Raw genomic sequence first — 19,032 nt, forward strand, 5'->3', positions numbered from 1 at the left:
CAAAAAATACACTGTCAACTTCAAATACAATATAAAGCATCACTCCAGAGATTTGTCTGTAAATAAAGATCAGTATGTATCATCTGGACTAAGAACAGTAGTGCGAGTGTGAGACCGTTTAACCTGTAAATGTCACTGCAGATGTAGGATTGTCATCCTCTGAGCTGTAGGACACACACATGGGCACACACTCACATGGGCACACACATATAAACATAAAAGAGATGTATGAGCAACAAACACACTTATGTACCACACCCACAGACGTACTGCCCCCAGAGGAAATCAGAGTGCTGCAGGATCAGCTAATGTAGGTCAGCTGACTGACAGCTTACCTACATCACACCAATGTGTATGGACATATGGGGGGCAGGAGGGAGTGGTGAGCATGCATGTGTGCGCACACAGAATAAAACATATTACTGGTCCAGAGATTCTGAGGGGTTCCACATGGATACAAATATTCTTTCAACTGCAGTCATCTTTTACTGCAGCCGACTTCTCATGTGAAGGTCTGGGATATCTTATCTTAACCCAACCAAAGAATTACACCAACACAAACCAAAAAAGAGAAGACTAGGATTTACGGATCTTGAGTAGCATCTACTACAGAATAAATACTACTCACCCACCATAAACATCCAGTAGGATCCACAGAACACCTCCAGTATTTCAACATCGCATATCTTCTATTTGGTATATCTGTGGTGCTATTAATATACGTGACTACATTAAATACTAATGATAAACACTGTTGGGGAAAAAAAATCAACATCAAAAATAAACAACAAAAAGAATAACTATGACAAGTGTCTAAAAAATAAACAATCATAGAAAAATTAATTTAAATTAACCCAGTCAAGGAAATCCAGGATTTTAGTACCTGTTTAAGTACCTGTTTGTTCTACACTGGGGCACACGGTTTCGTGCCTTATTTATCACCCAGTTTTCCCAGAGAGAACACATCTCTGCCTGGCCCCCATAAGAAGCACAGGTGTTAACAGTGCTGCTGAAGGAGTTTCAGCAACAAAACAAATGTCCCTACCATCAGCAGTTTTTACCAAATATATAAGAGGAATTTGTGAAAGTATAGCCACTGCCTATGTGCATGTGAGAGGGAAAATTTAAAAAAAAAACGAGGCGGTAGAGTGAACACTATGGCCAGTGCATGTGGTTGTATAAGATTGGTGCTTATTAATATTCTGTTTGCATCATCTTTTCACACTGCCTACAAAGCAGACGTGTCTCTCTCTCTCTCTCTCTCTCTCTCTCTCTCTCTCTCTGTGCCCCCCCCCCCCTCCCCCCTTTAAATCTGGGGTGGAAAGACATCCACACAGACATCATGATCTGGAGGGATGAACCATGCGCTGGATTTCAAGCACAAAATTAAATGAAAATTGTGGATTGCATGTGATGTTACTGCTAGTTATCATGGCAGAAAAAGTTTGCTTCTGTGCTATTACTAAAGATAATAAGAAGAAGGACGCAATGGATGGTAAGCAAGAAAAGTGAAGAACGATAAGAAGCCAACAATCCGACAATGAGAACAGTTGTTCTCTCTGGGTAACGCCTCAGGCTAGGGACTGCTTAGCAACCATCTGGACACCACCAGTTTTGAGGGAAACATGTATTTCCCAACCAGTTGATGAGGGTTCTACACCAAAACCCTTCTTGTGATGCCAACTACTCTGAAAATACTCACCTCTCCGAGCTGTTGAAACTGGGAAAAGTGGGTAGTTGGTAGATAGTTTGCTAATGTTTGTAGCCAAGCCAGCATCCAGTGGTTGTCAGAGGGTCACTGATCAGTGTCTAGGCCTGCGTGAATGTGGCTCCAGCAATCACTCGCCTTTCAGGGCATACACATCTTTCCTCTCACGACCAGTGGTTACCAAGTGGTCTCTAGGTCTGTGTGACAGAGGCCTAAAATATGAGCAGATATCAAAACCTTTCTCTATCAACAGCAAAGAAGCCAGTTTCAGACAACGCATTCTTTACAGAAGCCCCATCTGCTTCATAATGGGATTTAATGCTTAGGTTGTCTCCATTTGGACAATGTCTTAAGGTCGGAAATAGAGCGGCACACACAAACGCCAAAGTCAAACACAGTCATGCTGACAGTTCTTTTAGCAGAAACATCACATTGTTTTAGCGCAAAGCATCACTTTCAGATGAACATGAAAAAAAAAACAAGCAAATTCACTTGTATCTTATCTTCAAATGGACAGAGAGAAACAAAGGAATGGGATGTAGAAAGCTAAATGGGTGGGGGCGACTGAATATTCACATTGTTTGAAAGGCATGGACATTGAAGGAAAGAGAAACAACAGACACAACAGAAAAAAAGGGACTCCAGTTTCGACACAGATTTCATTTGCTTCAGGGTGACTACAGGAGGTGTGATGATGGAGATGTCACTCAGCGGTGTGATGGCACAGCCAATCGGTTGACACTCCCTTGCCCATGTTAATTGTCTGCTAATTGTGTGTCACATGGAGAGTGTTATACAAGTAGCCGAGAAATTCGATCAAGTGGATATCATTAAGACATGATAGCTGAAGCAGGGAGGCCGAATGAAGCAGACAGCAGCTACATGCACAGATGTGTATTTATGCACTGGGTTGTAGGCAAATGCAAAATAATGCAAATAGGCACTTTTACTCCATATTCAAATATGTACTATAACCTCACACATTCGCATGCCATCATTCAAAAACACCAGGGAAGCCCTTTTTGTTTTTTTTGCGTTTCACCAGTCACTCAAACTGTTTCTATGGAGTTTAAATGCCACAGTAGTGTGAGCTTCTCTCCTGAAGCAGCAGGAAAATTGAGAAATGGCCAGTCTAAATAACAGTTCTCAGAACTGGAGACAGAGAGAGGGAGCTGTGGAGTGTACAGCCAAGTTAAAGACAAATGAAACACTTATTTCAGAGTCCTGGCATGGTGATGTTAGTAGCAGCCAGAGATATGCAAACACACACACACACACACATGCAGAAACTTCTAGGTCAGGAGAAGAGAAGGAATGAGGAAGCAGTGGGGGGAGACGATATAGAAAATAAAAGCTAATGTGCTCTCTGAATGTAAATTAATTGTTTTGTTTTCTCCACAGCCGAGGTCACATCTACTCTTCTATGTAACACTCCCTCCCTCCCTCCTCCTACAGCAGGCAGAGGGGTGGCAGATACGCTCAGAGGTTCACTTTGCTACCTGGAGACCGACAGTCTCTGTCGTCCAGCCAATCAGAGGCTGTGAAAAACAGCCTCCCGCTCCTCAATTGGTCCATTGCTTCCGGGAAACCATTCCACTATCAATGGCTGTGTCATTGTGTCGTCTGGCAGTGCTGAAGCCAATTATACTGCCCCCTTTCTTTGTTCAGACCTCTTTTCTCCAGCATAACCCCTTCACGCATATAAGGGCATAGACAGACAGGCACACACACACACACATGCAAATCTCCCCCGACTCCCCAAAATGTCACAACAAGAGCCTGAGGGAGTCTGGGAATCAGGAGGACTTGAATCTCATAACAATTAGACATCACTACAGATCAAATCACAAATAAGCTTATATCAATACACTGGTCTTAACTAGAATAAGTTAACTCTTTAAAAATATGTTCTTAACCTAATAAATAATACAAATATTTTCACTTAAAGTTGAGGTAAATGAATATGTTGTTTTCCTAATGGAAAAATAACACAACAGCTTATAAACACATAGGTGTCCAGTAGCAGCAGTTTTAATTGTTGATTTGATTTCAGTTATGTAAAAATGTTCAGCAGAAAATTTGAGCAGCAGCTTTGTTTGTGAAAATGTCTTGTTGATGCCAGAGGTCAGAAGCAAATGCACAGCCTGCCTTGAGCTGATGGGAAGCCTACAGTAACTAAAATGACCACTTCTTACAACCAAGGTATGCAGAAAAGCATCCATAATGCACAATACCTTTAACCTTGAAGCAGATAACTACACTGTGCGTCTCTCCTGTCAGCTAAGATTTGAAAAATGTTTGCTAGTTTGAGCCACAACTTCTGCTGTGACATTTGGATGGTAGGGTCGGAATTTAGTGTAAACAACATGAAAGCATGGCTCCAAACTGCATTTATAAACAGTTCAGACTGGTGGTTGTGGTGTGATGATGTGGGTGATATTTTCTTGGTACACTTTGGGTCCCTTAATATCAACTGAACACATTTAAACACCACCTGAGAATTGCTGCTGACAATGTCCATCCTCTTATTACCATGGTGGATCAGTCTAATAATAATAATAATAATAATGTGTTAGTCCCCGTAGGGAAATTACATTTAATCCATTCATCCAGTGAAGCAGGGAGCAGGGTGTGGGGACGGTACCTTGCTGAGGGGTACCTCAAGGTAGCTCCTCATGGCTAAAATGAACAGAATATGGTAGCATGTTTATACAACTATGTGCGATGCATAAACGCAGTCACAAGCATGAGCGCAACAGAGCATAACACACATTCAGACACACCCACAGAAGACGGCAGTTAAAGGCTACATCCACTCTTATCTAGGATGCAAATATGTCAGACTAGAGTCAACAAACATGCGCACACAGTAGGGCCAAAGTCCACAACACACACTAACACACAGCCATGTTGTCTATTCTTAGACGCTCCTACAATGCTGTCATTTTACGCAGCTTTTTAATCGGGCCACCTTTTGCTTTTTTTCGACTCCTAATCACTATGTCTATTTCAGTTTCCCAACTTCTTTCATATGGTCTTCTATACATTCTTCATCTTATTCCTTGTCCAACTCCCCCATGTCTTCCACACGGTATGCTGCTGTGTCCTACTTACTACATAAAGCATCTGTTTGTACAGAGCTTTTCCCCCTCATTGCTTTTAAAAGCCTTATTATCCCCATCGTCTTATTCCAAAAGACTTGAATGCTTTCACTTTGAAATAAAATGGACATCAAGAGAAAAAGGTTCAGTTCATATAAGGACGGAATTTAAAGTAGGTTCATGCTTGTATGCAGGGAAATGTACAGTGCAGAAAAGGGGAGCAAATGAAAGCAATCGCATAAACCACAAATGGTAAAGAGCTTAAAAGTGGTGGTGGTTGGGGGGGATGTATGAACTTGTGAACTCATTGAAAAAAGTCTGTTTTAAAGTTAAGATTAAACATTCAGAGTGCAGTTATCCCCACAGACAAACTACCAAAACGTTACAAACACATGAAGATAGATACTACTGAAAAACAGAGCTACAGGCCTGGTCAGAGTTTGATTAGGATCAGATGTGTTAGAATAGCTGAGCCTAACTCTGTGTTCAAAGAGACAGGAAGTGTGACCAAGACACACACACACACACACACACACACACACACACACGCGGAAACAAAGAATGGATGCACAGGTTTTTTAAATTCATTTTCTTCTGTTGTGTTGAGTCAGAATTGTTACTGATCTCTGGTCTACATATGTGTGCGTGCACAAAGAATAATCCTAAATTAGATATGAGACTTTCTTTCAAACCATACGACATTATATTATATAACAAACAAACAAAGTGTTATTCAATACACATCATCATTATCAAAAGGAAAAATAAATAAATGTCTGTCAACAAATCACCCATGTCCAAATACAGATACAATTTCTTTATATCATTTTGCAAGTTTACGCAATATAACAGTATCCTTAGCATTAAATAACGTCTCCATCAGTTGTCTTTGCAACTTAAAATGTTCAAATTAATTCAATTAAACAACAACAACTTATTCCCGTTGTCTAAGTTGTTGGTATAATGCCTGTCCTCAACACCAAGTTAAACAATTTGGTGACCAATGCAATCAAGTCTTCAGGACTAGTATTTATATATTAATTGAAAATCAAATCACAGCCACCTGCCTTATTATTCTTTAAATGTTTTATCTGAACTTTGACCTCTTCTTCAGAGAAAAAGTCATTAATAAACTCATTAGGTGAACATGTATTGTCTATAAAATCAGACAAATTAATATCACACTCATTTAGATGTTTAATATGTTCACAGAACCCCTCTATGGTTATTCCATCACAGGTAACTGTAGTAAAACGGTTCCTATTTATTATCCTACAATACCCTTTAGTATCCTTACTTTTGAGTGTAGTTAACAGCATATTAATTTCTTTACTATACTTATGTTTACACCTTCTAATAACTGTTTTATAGCAGGATCTGGAACTTATTAGGTTTCTAACACTTCCTTAAGTCTTTGCCTTAACACAATTCCTTCTTACACTCAATGTTAAACTAATTCTTCTCTTCATAATAGTTACGGTAGCATTTTTCAACATACCAAATCAAACCTCTGCAATTTTATATACATCTTCAAGCTTTGTTACTACTGAATCCATTTTTTCTTGGTTAACAATCATATCCTCAGTTGCATCCAATTAATTTAATGCATTGCTAATTAACCTCTGATGTAGACTATCAAGAAAATCTTTTGTCTAGTCTGGCCCTCATTATTCTTTAAATTTATTTTTTCCTTACTGGCACTTCATTTGTAAGCTCAACACAGATAGGACAATGCTTATAAGATGACAATATATCCAAAAATATCAACTTCAAAATCTACCACATAAGGGAGAAATGAGGATGACATAATTACATAATCAATAACACTGCTATCACTGATGAACGGAAGTTGAGGCCTTCTGGTTACATTATCAGAGTCAGTTAATGAGACGACAGGATGGCAGTGTCAGCTCTGGTTTGTTAAACTGCAGAGACTTTCATTCACAGAGCGCAGGAGAGTTGAATTCTCCAGGTATTTCAACGTGAAATGAATTCCAAAAACAGAACTCATTATATTCTCAAAGTCTCTGTGACACAGCATGCAGCAGATGCTCCAATTAAAATGAAAAGCAAGCTAATTTTGTTCAGATGATGAATGTTTTTTTTTTCCACATCTGGTAGCATTAAAATAAAGATCTACACAATATTAGTACAGTGGTCCCAGGTATTTAACATAAGGCCTCAGAGTTTTGAACTAAACTCCTCCAGTCTCCATATTGAGGTATACTACAGACTAAGGCTCCATTCAACTTTTTACTAGAAAATTTATGGACTAATAAAGTTCATCATCTTTTTTGGAAGGTTGACTTGTACACAAAGAAAGCAATAAAAAAAGAACTGACTTTTCAGATGGATTTAAACGCAAAGACTATAGTATAAGATTTATGCCTTTTTCTTTGTTTTAAATAAAACGCAGATGCTGAGGATTCAACCTGAACAGGCTGTAACCGACGAGGATATCCTGTCAGTGAAATATGAAGGAGAAATGGACGGAAAGAACAGGGAATCAATCAGTCGTGTTACAGGACAAACAGGAAACTACTTCAGCTGTTTTAGCAGGCCTACATCTGAATAGCTTGTATGATACAGATGAATTTTTAAGGCATTCCCCCACACCAGGCCACTCATAGGGGAGGTCATACACGAGGTCATAATTTATAGTTTACCTCCGTGAGTCAGTATTGATGTCCAACAGAAAATGAGATGGAGATACAAGCTGGTGTTCTTCCTCCCAAGGATTTAGAGTCGCCATCTTAGAGGGAAACTCAACTGATGTCGTACATGAAAGTCTGCTTAGAGGTCTTCACATGTCCTTGTCTTGAGGCCATGGAACATCTGACACGACACAGAGTATACCTATCAATGCCAAAACAGTTCTCCCCCATTTGGGCTCCTGTTTATAGACAAACCCCTGTGTAAGTGTGGTATGGAGGAGGCTATGTTTGGAGTAACAGAAATAGTTGGAGATCATGTTTATTCTGTGATTATATTTAATTTAATAAATCCACAGTTTTTCATCAACAACAACAACAACAGAGGAAAGCCAGCAGCTATCGTTTACTGGAGTGGGAGGGGCTAATAGCTATACGGATGCGAGTTGAAGCGGTGGTTGTCCTGTCAGGTGCCCAACTGAAATAGGGTGCACCTTGGTGAAGAGTTGTGTTTTCAGTAACGTTATCCCCACCCCACCCCACACCTTTCTCAACTACTTATTAGTTAATACTGAGATATCCAAATAGACGAAGAATAAAAAGAGAATGTAATGTGCTCTTTTATAGTTACTGTCCCAGGTAAAATTAGCAAACATGAGAGACGTATGGTCTAATACTGTAATGCTTCAGAATAGTATGTTTAATGTGTGCTTTCAAACAGAACCTCATCTATTTGTACCCCTAGAAATCTGGTTTCACTGACCCGTTCAATATCAACCCCATTAATTTATCGTAGTTAATGATAATTTATTTTTATCAAGCCAGATCTTCCATTTAATTATTTTGTAAATGCTGCAAATCATCAGCTGAGCAGAAAATATTTATATGATCAACAAAAAGTGCCATTTTTAGCACTTGGGAGACATTACACATGTTGATGTATAAATTTAGAACCCAACACTGACCCCAGGGTATGATGTCCATACACGAGGAGCAACAATCTAATTTCACAACCTGTCAAACTGTCCATTTTAAACATTGACAAAGATTTCCATCTATCACAGTATCAAGCTTTTCCTCAGTCTTCTCAGGAGAAGTTATTTTTCTTGCCACATGTGGTCCAAAAGTTATAAAAAACTGATTAAAGCTGATAGCCATGCCACCCATATTATATTCATCATGATTATTGTTAATGAATCACTCAGTTGTTTTGTTCAGTATTGCCCAGGTTACCCTGTTTTGGTCATTTCTTTACAGTTTTGATCACATTGACTTGCACTGTATATGGCCTGCAAAAATCTACCAGTTTATAAAAAAAAAAAAATTTTTAAAGGGGGGGGGGGGGGGGGGGGGGGAATAAACAACTAACCAACTTTGAGAGTTTAAAGGCACTTTATTTCTTCCATCGTCACTTGGCCAACCCTTAAAAGTCTTTGTGGAAAAACTGTATAAAGTCTGATAAATGATAAATAGGTCTAAATGATTCAATTTAAGCTGCATTGTGGTGGAATAACACCTTAACATGTGAATGAACAGAAAAAATAAATACTCTGCACCACGTGGGTCAAAACAAATAAAAACAGGGTGCAAAAAGGGACCCCCCCCCCCCCCTCCAAAAAAAAAAAAAAACAAAACCAAAAAAACAAAACATGACATCAACTGTCCTCTGCATCTTTAAGACACGCACATAGAGATCTTGCCGTGTACTGACAATTTTAGCAGAATACTGTTGGAAAGTTTTTGTGGAAACCCTGAAGCCATGGAAAATCCTGAGACTTGTCTGTAAAAATAACTAACTCCACTGTTTATTCATTCTTTTGCTGCTTTTTGGCAATAAAATTGCAGTATCAAAGTGCAGTGCCTGTCTGATGCTTTACTGCCCAATGTGTTTACATCAGGAGAGGGGAGGAGCGGAGGAGAAAGTAGCATCGGCCAAAGTGCACCGAAGAGAGTTTATTTTGGCAATCATACAGGAATAGAACCAAGCTGGAAATTACACGAACGACATAATGAAAAAAAACAACAAAAAACAAACAAACAAAAGGACACACGCACCGATAAATTACTTAAGACATTTTTAATAATAGTTCAGTGTAACAAACGACAACTGGGTGCATTGTTATATAGCCATACAGAAATCTCTGGGGAAAAAATTACATTAAAATAATCGTTTAAAATTTACATAGAAAACAATATCTAAAAAAAAAAAAAAAAAAGAAAAAAAAGAAAAGAAAAAAAAAAAAGAAAAAGGACTTGTTGAGAAAAGGAAAAACTCAAATTTGCAAAAATATTCCAGTGACATCATTTACCTCCTCTAGTTTTCCCTTGCTCCTCACTTCAAAAACATTTGTTTTTCAGGGTGCATTACACACAATCAATCTACAGGTGTGCACTTGAAGTCATAGGCAAAATATTGCAGACATTAAAACAGCAACAGTGTCAACCATTTAAATACAGCTACGACATATTTGTGCTTGAGATGAGGCGCAACAAAATATTTGTTATTCTCAGTGTTATTTGATAAAAAAAATGATGCACCATCACTGGAAGCGCTCCAGTGCGTCATCTTATTTCCTTTTGTGTTTAATTATCATTTTGTCCAAAGACGGCACATTCTTATAGGAAGATGGAATAACGATACTGGTGATGTCATGAAGTTTTGGAGCTAAAAGGATTTTTCTCAGTCATCACTGCCATGAAGCACTGACCTTGAACCAGCAGGTTTATTCAAGAGTGTGCGAGGTGTGCCAGCGGTTTGTACATCCTGAGACTGACTAGGTATCACGTCTGGGGAGCGCGCTACAATAATGTGCTTGCATAGTAATAAATATTGCATGGAGCAGCTTGCATCATCTCACCAGATTCCTGTCAAATAGTACACCACAACATCATGGCAACATGTATGCTGATGGCTGAAAACAAATAGAAACGCAGCCAGACATTCAAAAACTACTGCTGCAGTTCAGTGGGCGGGAAACAAGCGTGCACGCATGCACGCACACGTATATCTCAGCAGTTTTTGGGCAGTTTTCCAGTATGCTTTATCTTCAGCAGAAAGACCAAAACGCTGTTCATGAAACCTAACATTTATGACAGCATGGTCGGTACCATACAGTAATTACAGATGGCAGTACATACAAACGTACAAGCACAAACACACATGTAGGAAACTGACTAAATATAGGCAGCTACTTCACACAGACTTTTTCATATACAAACACAGAGGCATGTGAACTGCTCAGGCTGGGTGTGCATGGAAACACCCTCTGAAAAAGCAATATTTGTTTTGGTTGGACTCTGTGGAAGAACATTTTTGCTGTCGACTATCTTGCCTTAGATTTTGTGTGAATAATCATGTTCATGTTTCATATAAATGATATGGGCACATATGGTAACAGACAAGTTTATATAATTAATCCCTCCCTTTAAGCACACGGACACCTGTGCGCTATGCCCTTTCTCGCTAAAGAACATGCTGAAATATAAACCCAGGTGATAACTGCTGTTGATGAGGTGTCAGGCAGGACCAGTGCAAACTGTGACCGTATTAAACACAGAAGTGAAATGATAAGACTGGATTTCTATCAGTTGGCACTTTGAATAATACAGTAAAATGATTACAAGCAGTAACATACGGAATAACAAATAATTACAAAGAAAATTGTTTCATCTCTTTAAAAACAGAAAACATCAACAAAAAACAAACAGCAAAGTGGTCTTGGCTGGAACATCCTGACAAGATGATGCAGGATGTGCCAAAATCCACACATTCTCAGTCTAAATCTGGGAATAACCAAAAAAAGAAGGGGAAGAAAGATAAAAGAAACAAAGTGGATCCTCCTGAGTAAGTCTTTGGAATGGCTAAAGATGTCCTTTGAGTGACAGGTGAACCGAGTGATGTAGAAATAAAGAGAAACAGAAAAAAAAACAAAAAAAAAAAACACAAAAAAACAACATGAACACCTTATGTGCATGTGATGGAAAAAGCAATTCAATCTTTATGACAGTGTCAGAGTTCTCAAGGCTGGTGAAGACCATGCAGAGGTTGAAACTGAGGTGAGAGCCCCGCCCTTAAGTTCTGCATCTCTCTGTCGTCTCAAAAAACAATGTTATTTTAAAAGACTGTCCTTTTAAGACATTTATGGAAAAGAAAGCAGGCCTTTATTCAGTAAAGTAATAGCAGATGATTATTGGCCCCTGGAATGCCTAAGAAAGATAAATCTGACTTTAGACTGGCTGTATAGGTTAAAAAAAAAATCAAAACTAAACAAAGAAAAAAAGAAAAACAAACTTCTACCTGGGTACCTAATTAGACCGAGAAGTCGCAGACTCAAGCAAGTCCTCTAATGACTCTGCTTCTTCTAGTTTTGGCTCCACTTTATCATCTGACTTTAACTTTTTTGCAGAAGGTTTACCCAATGAAGGCTTATCTTCCTGCATCAGCTCTTTGGCCAGAATGTTGGTCACCACATTTCCAGCTCGTCGGTGGTTGGCTGACAAGAACAAAGAAACAAAGACAACGCAACAAAGTCAGACATCATTTTTAATCATACCAAACCCATAAGAAACATCAGCGCATGCCATGAGGTGACATATCAAATAAATACTATGATGAAATCTGCAACCATTCTGCAATTCAAATATAATGGTTTAATTAGTTAACAAACCAGCCACTAAGATGCAAACGCATTCACAAGTATGTACCTATAATAACACACACACACACACACACACACACACACACACACACACACACACACACACACACACACACACACACACACACACACACACACACACACACACACACACACACACACACACACACACACGAGTAGTGGGGCTGTGCATGTATGTGGATTAGCGTCATATTTGGAGCAACTCACTTCTAATGTCAGATTACGCACAACGTGGTCTTAAGCAGTGAAAAAACTGGAGAAAGTGTAGAAATGCATGGAGGAAGGAAAAGCGGGATGATAAAATGCAGAAATGGAGAATGTGTGTGTAAAATGAGGAGGGGAGAGTAAAAAGGGGTAAGACACCATGAAAAGCGGGATGATTCATACTGTGGGAAGATTAAAGAGACAGGGATGAATGAAAATGAGACAGAAGAAGGAACTGAGTCAGATGAGGAAAAGCTGCAAGGGGAGGACTTGAAGTGACACAAATAGGAAGTTATGTATATATTATTTATATACATGAGGAATACTGGAAGCAGAGAGAAGAGATTAGATACACATGGACAGACAGAGAAACAGAACAAGCGTGACAGATCGTGCCCTGAGGATGCTTTCGTTTTTATTCTTCTACCTGCTTACCGTCTTTTCCTTTCCTCCCACACAGGCACCAGCAGCAGCCTGGCTTTCTCTCATTCCCTCAATCTATCCTTTAGCACTCCTCACTCTCATGTGTGGGAGGACAGCTGTGCAGCAGCAGCCATTTTGAATTATATAGGTCAGTGGGAGATTGTGTTTGCTGTTATTTTATGCTTGATGTTTATTCAGAAACTCCAATCCTCAAAAAACATCAGTAAATCCACACGTGAATGTCGAGGAGAAAAAAAATGCAGATTAATCCAGCACACCAACAGACACACACATGCAAATTAATCATGGTAGCACATACAACATATCGAGACTTGTATGGTTCTCACAGGAGTAGAACAAAAAGCACCACAAAAAACACACACAAAGTTACCAAGCAGGTCTCCAGAACTAGTTGTGACAAAGACACAATTGAGTCTGGGGAGAAAGAGGAGAAGGAGTATTTGTAGATTTAGGCTTGTCTTCTTTGTGAGTCTCAGCTGGTCTGAGCAGCACACAGACAGCTAGTATATCAAATTATCACCTTACACCCTTTCCTATGAGAGATTACTCCCCTGTCATAAACACCGGTACATGGGTGCACTTTATCTTCTCCTCAGTGTACTTTCATACTTCCTCCATCTCTATTTTTGTCCCTCACTTATAAACTTACTAATTAGAAATTATGCAAATGATCCAGAAACTGTGTCTGTGTGTGTGCGTGTGTGTGTGTGTGTGAGAGAGAGTATGTGTCCTGTGCTGAGCTTGTCCTAAAAATTCCAGCCTACAGAGAAAAGCCTCTTCAAAGGCTGTCAGACCTAGCTCCTTGCCTCTCTCATCCTCCTCCACTTCCCTCTTGAGAGAGAAAACAGAAGAGGAGGTGAGAAGAGGTGATACAAGTCAGGATGAGAAGGTTGTTACATTGGAAGCAGGATGAGAAAATATGAATGTAGACAGAAACCTACTGATTGAAGTATGGAGAAGAAACTCTGAAGGTAACTACATTTAAACATAGTTAACATGTGTGAACTAATATGTGTAAGAAGTGAATACATGAACAGACTGAAGTTTTAAAAAGAACATCAAAGTATTTTTTAAATATAACATAAACACAAGTAATAAAGGCTGGCAATCTACATGATATATTGAAATGTTTTCAATTATAACCCACACCTAATGAGTTTAGTGGGTATCCCTTTCTTCCCACTGAACACTGCTTAGAAGAACTTCTGATGCCACTCTGGTTTTACCCACAGCCAAAAGAAAATCAACACAATTATATAGATTTTTTTTTTCTCAACCAGATTTCCATGATGGATGTTTTTCTTTATGAAATGGTCCAATATGGCATAACATGCAAATATTTCTGCCACATAAAGTAATAAAGATGTATCTGTTGTTTTTGCTTTATACATCTCGACACAGATTTGCATATTTAGGCAAAGTGAAAAGATCTTACTGTTTAAAGCTTTCAGATCCAAACTACACAAAGATATATTCAATTCTCCCTGACCAATCACATTCAACAAATGAAAAGCAAACAACTGATTTCATGTGTAAAGATTAATATTGTGAAAACAGCTGTTAGATATCTCATAGATCACTGGAAGGAGCTGTTTCAAGCCTGAGAGAAAACACGCAGCATTTTTTTGATCCTGAAATGTATCAAAGAGCCTTCATACTTTTCAGAAATGCAACAGTTCTTCACCAAACGCCATTATAAACAAACAGGAAGTTTTCAGCATGTGTGTTGCATAAACATACTAGATCTGATATTGACTAAATGATCCATGTAACTGTTATGAGGGCTGGTTGTTACAACAGGAAATGAGATATCAGGACTTACACAAAGACTGTTTTGGGGTTTATTTACTGATGAGTGTGAGATTGAATTTGTGTGTTTGCACACAGGAGGTTGGTCAGTGGCACAAAAAGTATAGTGAAAGATCATCTGTAACAAATTACACCGCAGGAGTCTTTATAATGACTACCTGATTAACATAAGAATGCTTTGTTGTACAGTGCATACTGCTGCCTTTATGAGGGGAAAATAGAGAAACAGGAAGGAAAGTGATGAGAGGATTTGCAGACGGGCAAGTGTAGGACAGATGGAGAGGAGACTGTAACAAGAACTAGCTTAGCTCTTTTGTTAAGGTAAAAATCTCACCCTTATCTTTCATCACAGATTTAACTGCCCCACTATAATGAGTATGAAATCCATATGGCGGTATTACAAGGGAGCAGCCATCTTCACACCCTTTGTTGACTCTACAGAATCTTTAGAAAAACCACAGTCACAACACAACATGGTGCCACATATAGGATGATGGTGTGTTTGCAGATGCAGACTGGACCTCCATCAGTTTCTCCAACTTAGCAGGGACTTGTATCGCCCTCCTCAGGTTGCACTGTGTAACACAGCGCTGCTCTGCAATAAAGTACTGTGGGAAAAGTGACGTCATCTGACACCACTAGTGTCTGTGGGTTAAGTATTGATGCATAAGCTTGAATTTTAGGTCACTGTCAACTGGTGCATACTGGTGTCGTCGACCTTTATTGCCTCAGTGGGTATTAAGCAAGCATGTGACCTCACCAGTTTTCTAGTTATGGCTTGACATTGATATTGATGAGCACCCTCCCATTGTTCTAAATTGTCTCACTAGTATGAATGCGTGTGCGTTTGTGAACATCTGTGAAGGGGTATTTTTCTGTTTTAGTAGGAGTGGACCGTCTGCAGAGCTGGCGTGTGCCTCTATTGTTGCTAAGCCCTTTATGTCTGTCTCTCTGTTGTGATTGGTGCTTTGTCAGCTAGTTGCTACTATGATTGGTTGCTCTAGCAGGGGTCATGACCCAGCAGATGGGTTTCTTGTGTGTTCATAGACACGTCATTCCTCTACTTAAATGGCTCTGAACACAACGAAATTAGCCTGATGTATCCAAGCTGTCTATGTTTCTGCAAAGTAACAGACAGACGCAAAGCTAACAATCTAAAGCTCAAACCAAAACACTGATAGTGCTGGATGCAAGTCTGTCTGTCTTCTGGAATGAAATTTGCCAGTTTGAGTGCATGTATGGGTATGCAAACATCCATGTGTGCCTTTGTTGGCATGCGAGCATCTGGGGGGTGTGTGTGTGTGTGTGTGTGTGTGTGTGTGTGTGTGTGTGTGTGTGTGTGTGTGTGTGTGTGTTTAAGAAGGGGGTAGACAGACGGAGGGCAGACAGCTGAGGATCCCCCATACAGTCTGCTCATTCGACGCAGCCAACACTCCCACATGGACAAAGTGAGCTGAGGTGCAGGTCAAAGGTGAGGAGTTTTATAGCTTCCATAGCCTCGTGGCTACCCATTCAGTCACGCTGTGAAAAAATGAGCGTGACAACACACTCAATACGTCCCCTTAGTAATCTTTTAAAACTGAGTTCGTGACGTCTACAGTTGCAGCAGCTGTAAGGGTAGGAAACAAAGAGGAGAGAAGGGAGGAAGGTCTCCACAATAGCAATCAATCAACAGCTCCACAGACAAAAACAGTAAACAAAAATAACATTTGAGGCTGTCGTATTTCAACTAAATATTTTTATACAAGTATAACTCTTTGTTCTCTCTCTCTCTGTGTGTGTGTGTGTGTGTGTGTGTGTGTGTGTGTGTGTGTGTGTGTGTGTGTGTGTGTGTGTGTGTGTGTGTGTGTATAAGAAGGCTATAAAAGCTTAAGTCTATCTGCAGATGAGGGCTACATTTGTCAAGAAGAATATAATGCATATATAAAACAATATAAACAAACAGTAAAAACTTCAGTATTAGTAGCATATTTAGACTGAAAGTGAGTAGACACATACATGTATACTGTCTTATTTATTGTGGTTTTGATTATCACTTTTCAGTGTTAAGCTAATCAAGTTTGCTCTGCCTCAGTTCCCGTTTCTCATTCAACAAAATTATGAAATCAGGGTGTGTTGCAGCAGGAACTCCTTTTTAGGGTTTTAATGTTAGGTTATAAAATATAGTCACAATGAAACCCAAGAGAAAATACTTTTAAGGGCATTAATGATTGGACCCATTTCATAACATCCGATCTGTAATAACACTATTTGTGCTTTAACTGCGAGGAAAAGAAAATACTTGGAGGCAAAACCTGCAACCAAGTGCCCCACCTACTGGTATTTGTTAATAAATGTCAAAACAAGAAAGGATGGGGGATTTGAGAAACTCAATGATGCCACTTTTATGAGTCTTTACAGTTTAGATGCATCTACCTCACATTATCTCCCTGTGATAAGATTATGAATAACCTTTTCACAGAACTGCGTTTCCTTAGTGATGTGTTACTACATAACAGAGACAGAAAAAAATGTACTTGTACTCTGACTTGTATTTATGTTTTTTCAATTTACCCTGTGTGCAACATTTTTTAAACACATATGATATTATACATAACATCTGTGAAGGGGTTATACATACATACAATATTTTTTCCCTGCTCTGTAAGGCTGCCTGTGGCTTCACTGGTGCCAGATGTGTTGAGCCAGAGTCAGGATGTGCCTCCTACTTCAGCTTTACTAAATTAAGACTTATGACTCAACTGGCTAGTCAAACATGTGTGCAAACACATACACATACACTTCCTGCTGTGTAGGTGAAAGACTCAAGGCTCTTCCTGGCATTAAGAAGCAAAGTGGGCATAGTGGAAAGGAGAAACCTTTGAATACCAGTCAGGAAAAACTCCTAACAAGGATAAGAATGCCACCAAAAAACAAAAAACAGCACTGCTTCACACCCTCCACATTCTCCATGGAAAAGCCTGAACTTTGGCAGAACAAAAACAGAAATGACACCATGGGGTAAGAGAGGAGACAGGGGGGAGGGACTAAGCAGAGATGTGATACATCGAGCCACTTATATTTTCCGACAATCTCCTACCACAGAAGTATGTGCAGGGAGGAAAGCTCTTTCCCTCCCTTTCTTTCACATACACATGTTCAGGTATTTCCTGTTGGGAGTGTGAGGTGGCCCAACAGCATTATGGATGACTGAGTCCTCAAGTGGGCCCCATTCTTTCTTCCCTGCTCCTGCTTCTCCCTTCATTTTAATTTTCACTGCTATCTCAGCCAGTTTAGTGGTGATGAGCCTGAGCTATTTGTTACTTTATTTGTTTTTCTGCTTTTTTCCCCCTTTTAGTCTGAAAATTACATCTGAGAGGTAACTGAAATGTGGAAAAGAGAGAGAGTAACAACAGATAAAAAAAAAAAGAAAAAAAGGGACAAATACCTATAACTGTATTTATTTGAAAAAGCTATTCTCATTGTAAGTAAGACTTGAGATATTCCTTTAAAGTCAGGGAGGCTGGATCTGCCTGACTTCAGATCTTTTTTCCCTGGCAGTCCAATTTAGCACTCTGGTGACATGGAACAGTCACAAAACAGTCACAAAATGTAGGATTTCTACAAGGAACAGCTCAGCCCCAAGGATGTTTATCCGTTCTACTTTTCACAAACAAAATGTCTGGAGGAAATTAAAGAATGTTTTGGTTTAACATACACTGAAGGTCCATCAGTTTTTATAGATGGAAGTGGGGTCCAAAAAGAACCCAAAAGTTTTCAAAGATTATCAATTCTGAGTCCAAAATAAAGAATTGAAAGAGTTGTATAAAAAAAACAAAAAACAACAGATTAGTAGGAAGAGAAAAGAGCAGGGACTACCTTCTGGGTCTTAGTGCAATTCAGGACCAGTGCTTCACATCTGGCTTCTATTGTGAAAGGGATCGGGTTGCACAAACTCTTCCACAACTCTGCTTATGTGCGAAAACTGAACCCACACAAGAGTGCGTGTGAACAAAAACACACACACACACACACACACACACACACACACACACACACACACACACACACACACACAGTCTCTCTAGAGTTTTCTCTTTCTTAGCTAATGGGCAGCGGGACACTTTCCCACTCACAACCAGGAATCATGTTACAAAGTTACTATACTAACAATTCCTGCTGCCTCACTTTCATTTGCATGATCTTACTAGGCCATACAAGCCACAGAATGGCAAACAAAATAGGAAAGTGGGAGAAAGTACTTCAATGTCTAATAAGTCAATGAAATTGAGAGCACCAAGGCTATAATAATGTAAACTTTTACATTTTCTCTTTTAGTGTAAAATTGTAAAACTATTGGTATTTTGTAACGACTATGTGGGTCCAACTCTGCTCATAAATCCTTTGGTGTAAATGGAGTTTAATCTCAAAATGACAAAGAGCAAAACATATCTTGA

General features: G+C 39.3%; 1 protein-coding gene across 1 annotated transcript in view; it reads right to left on the reverse strand.

Annotated features, from left to right (window-relative positions):
• Nucleotides 1-9,522: 9,522 nt before the first annotated feature.
• The window catches only part of diaph1 (diaphanous related formin 1), a 101,041-nt gene continuing 91,531 nt past the window's right edge, over nucleotides 9,523-19,032 (reverse strand). The window contains exon 28 of the mRNA XM_080901205.1: nucleotides 9,523-11,953. Coding sequence (XP_080757331.1) covers nucleotides 11,766-11,953 — 188 coding nt within the window. The 3' untranslated portion in view covers nucleotides 9,523-11,765. The remainder of the gene's footprint in view (nucleotides 11,954-19,032) is intronic.

The sequence above is a fragment of the Rhamphochromis sp. 'chilingali' genome (assembly GCF_963969265.1).
Source record: "Rhamphochromis sp. 'chilingali' genome assembly, chromosome: 13".
Lineage (NCBI taxonomy): Eukaryota > Metazoa > Chordata > Actinopteri > Cichliformes > Cichlidae > Rhamphochromis > Rhamphochromis sp. 'chilingali'.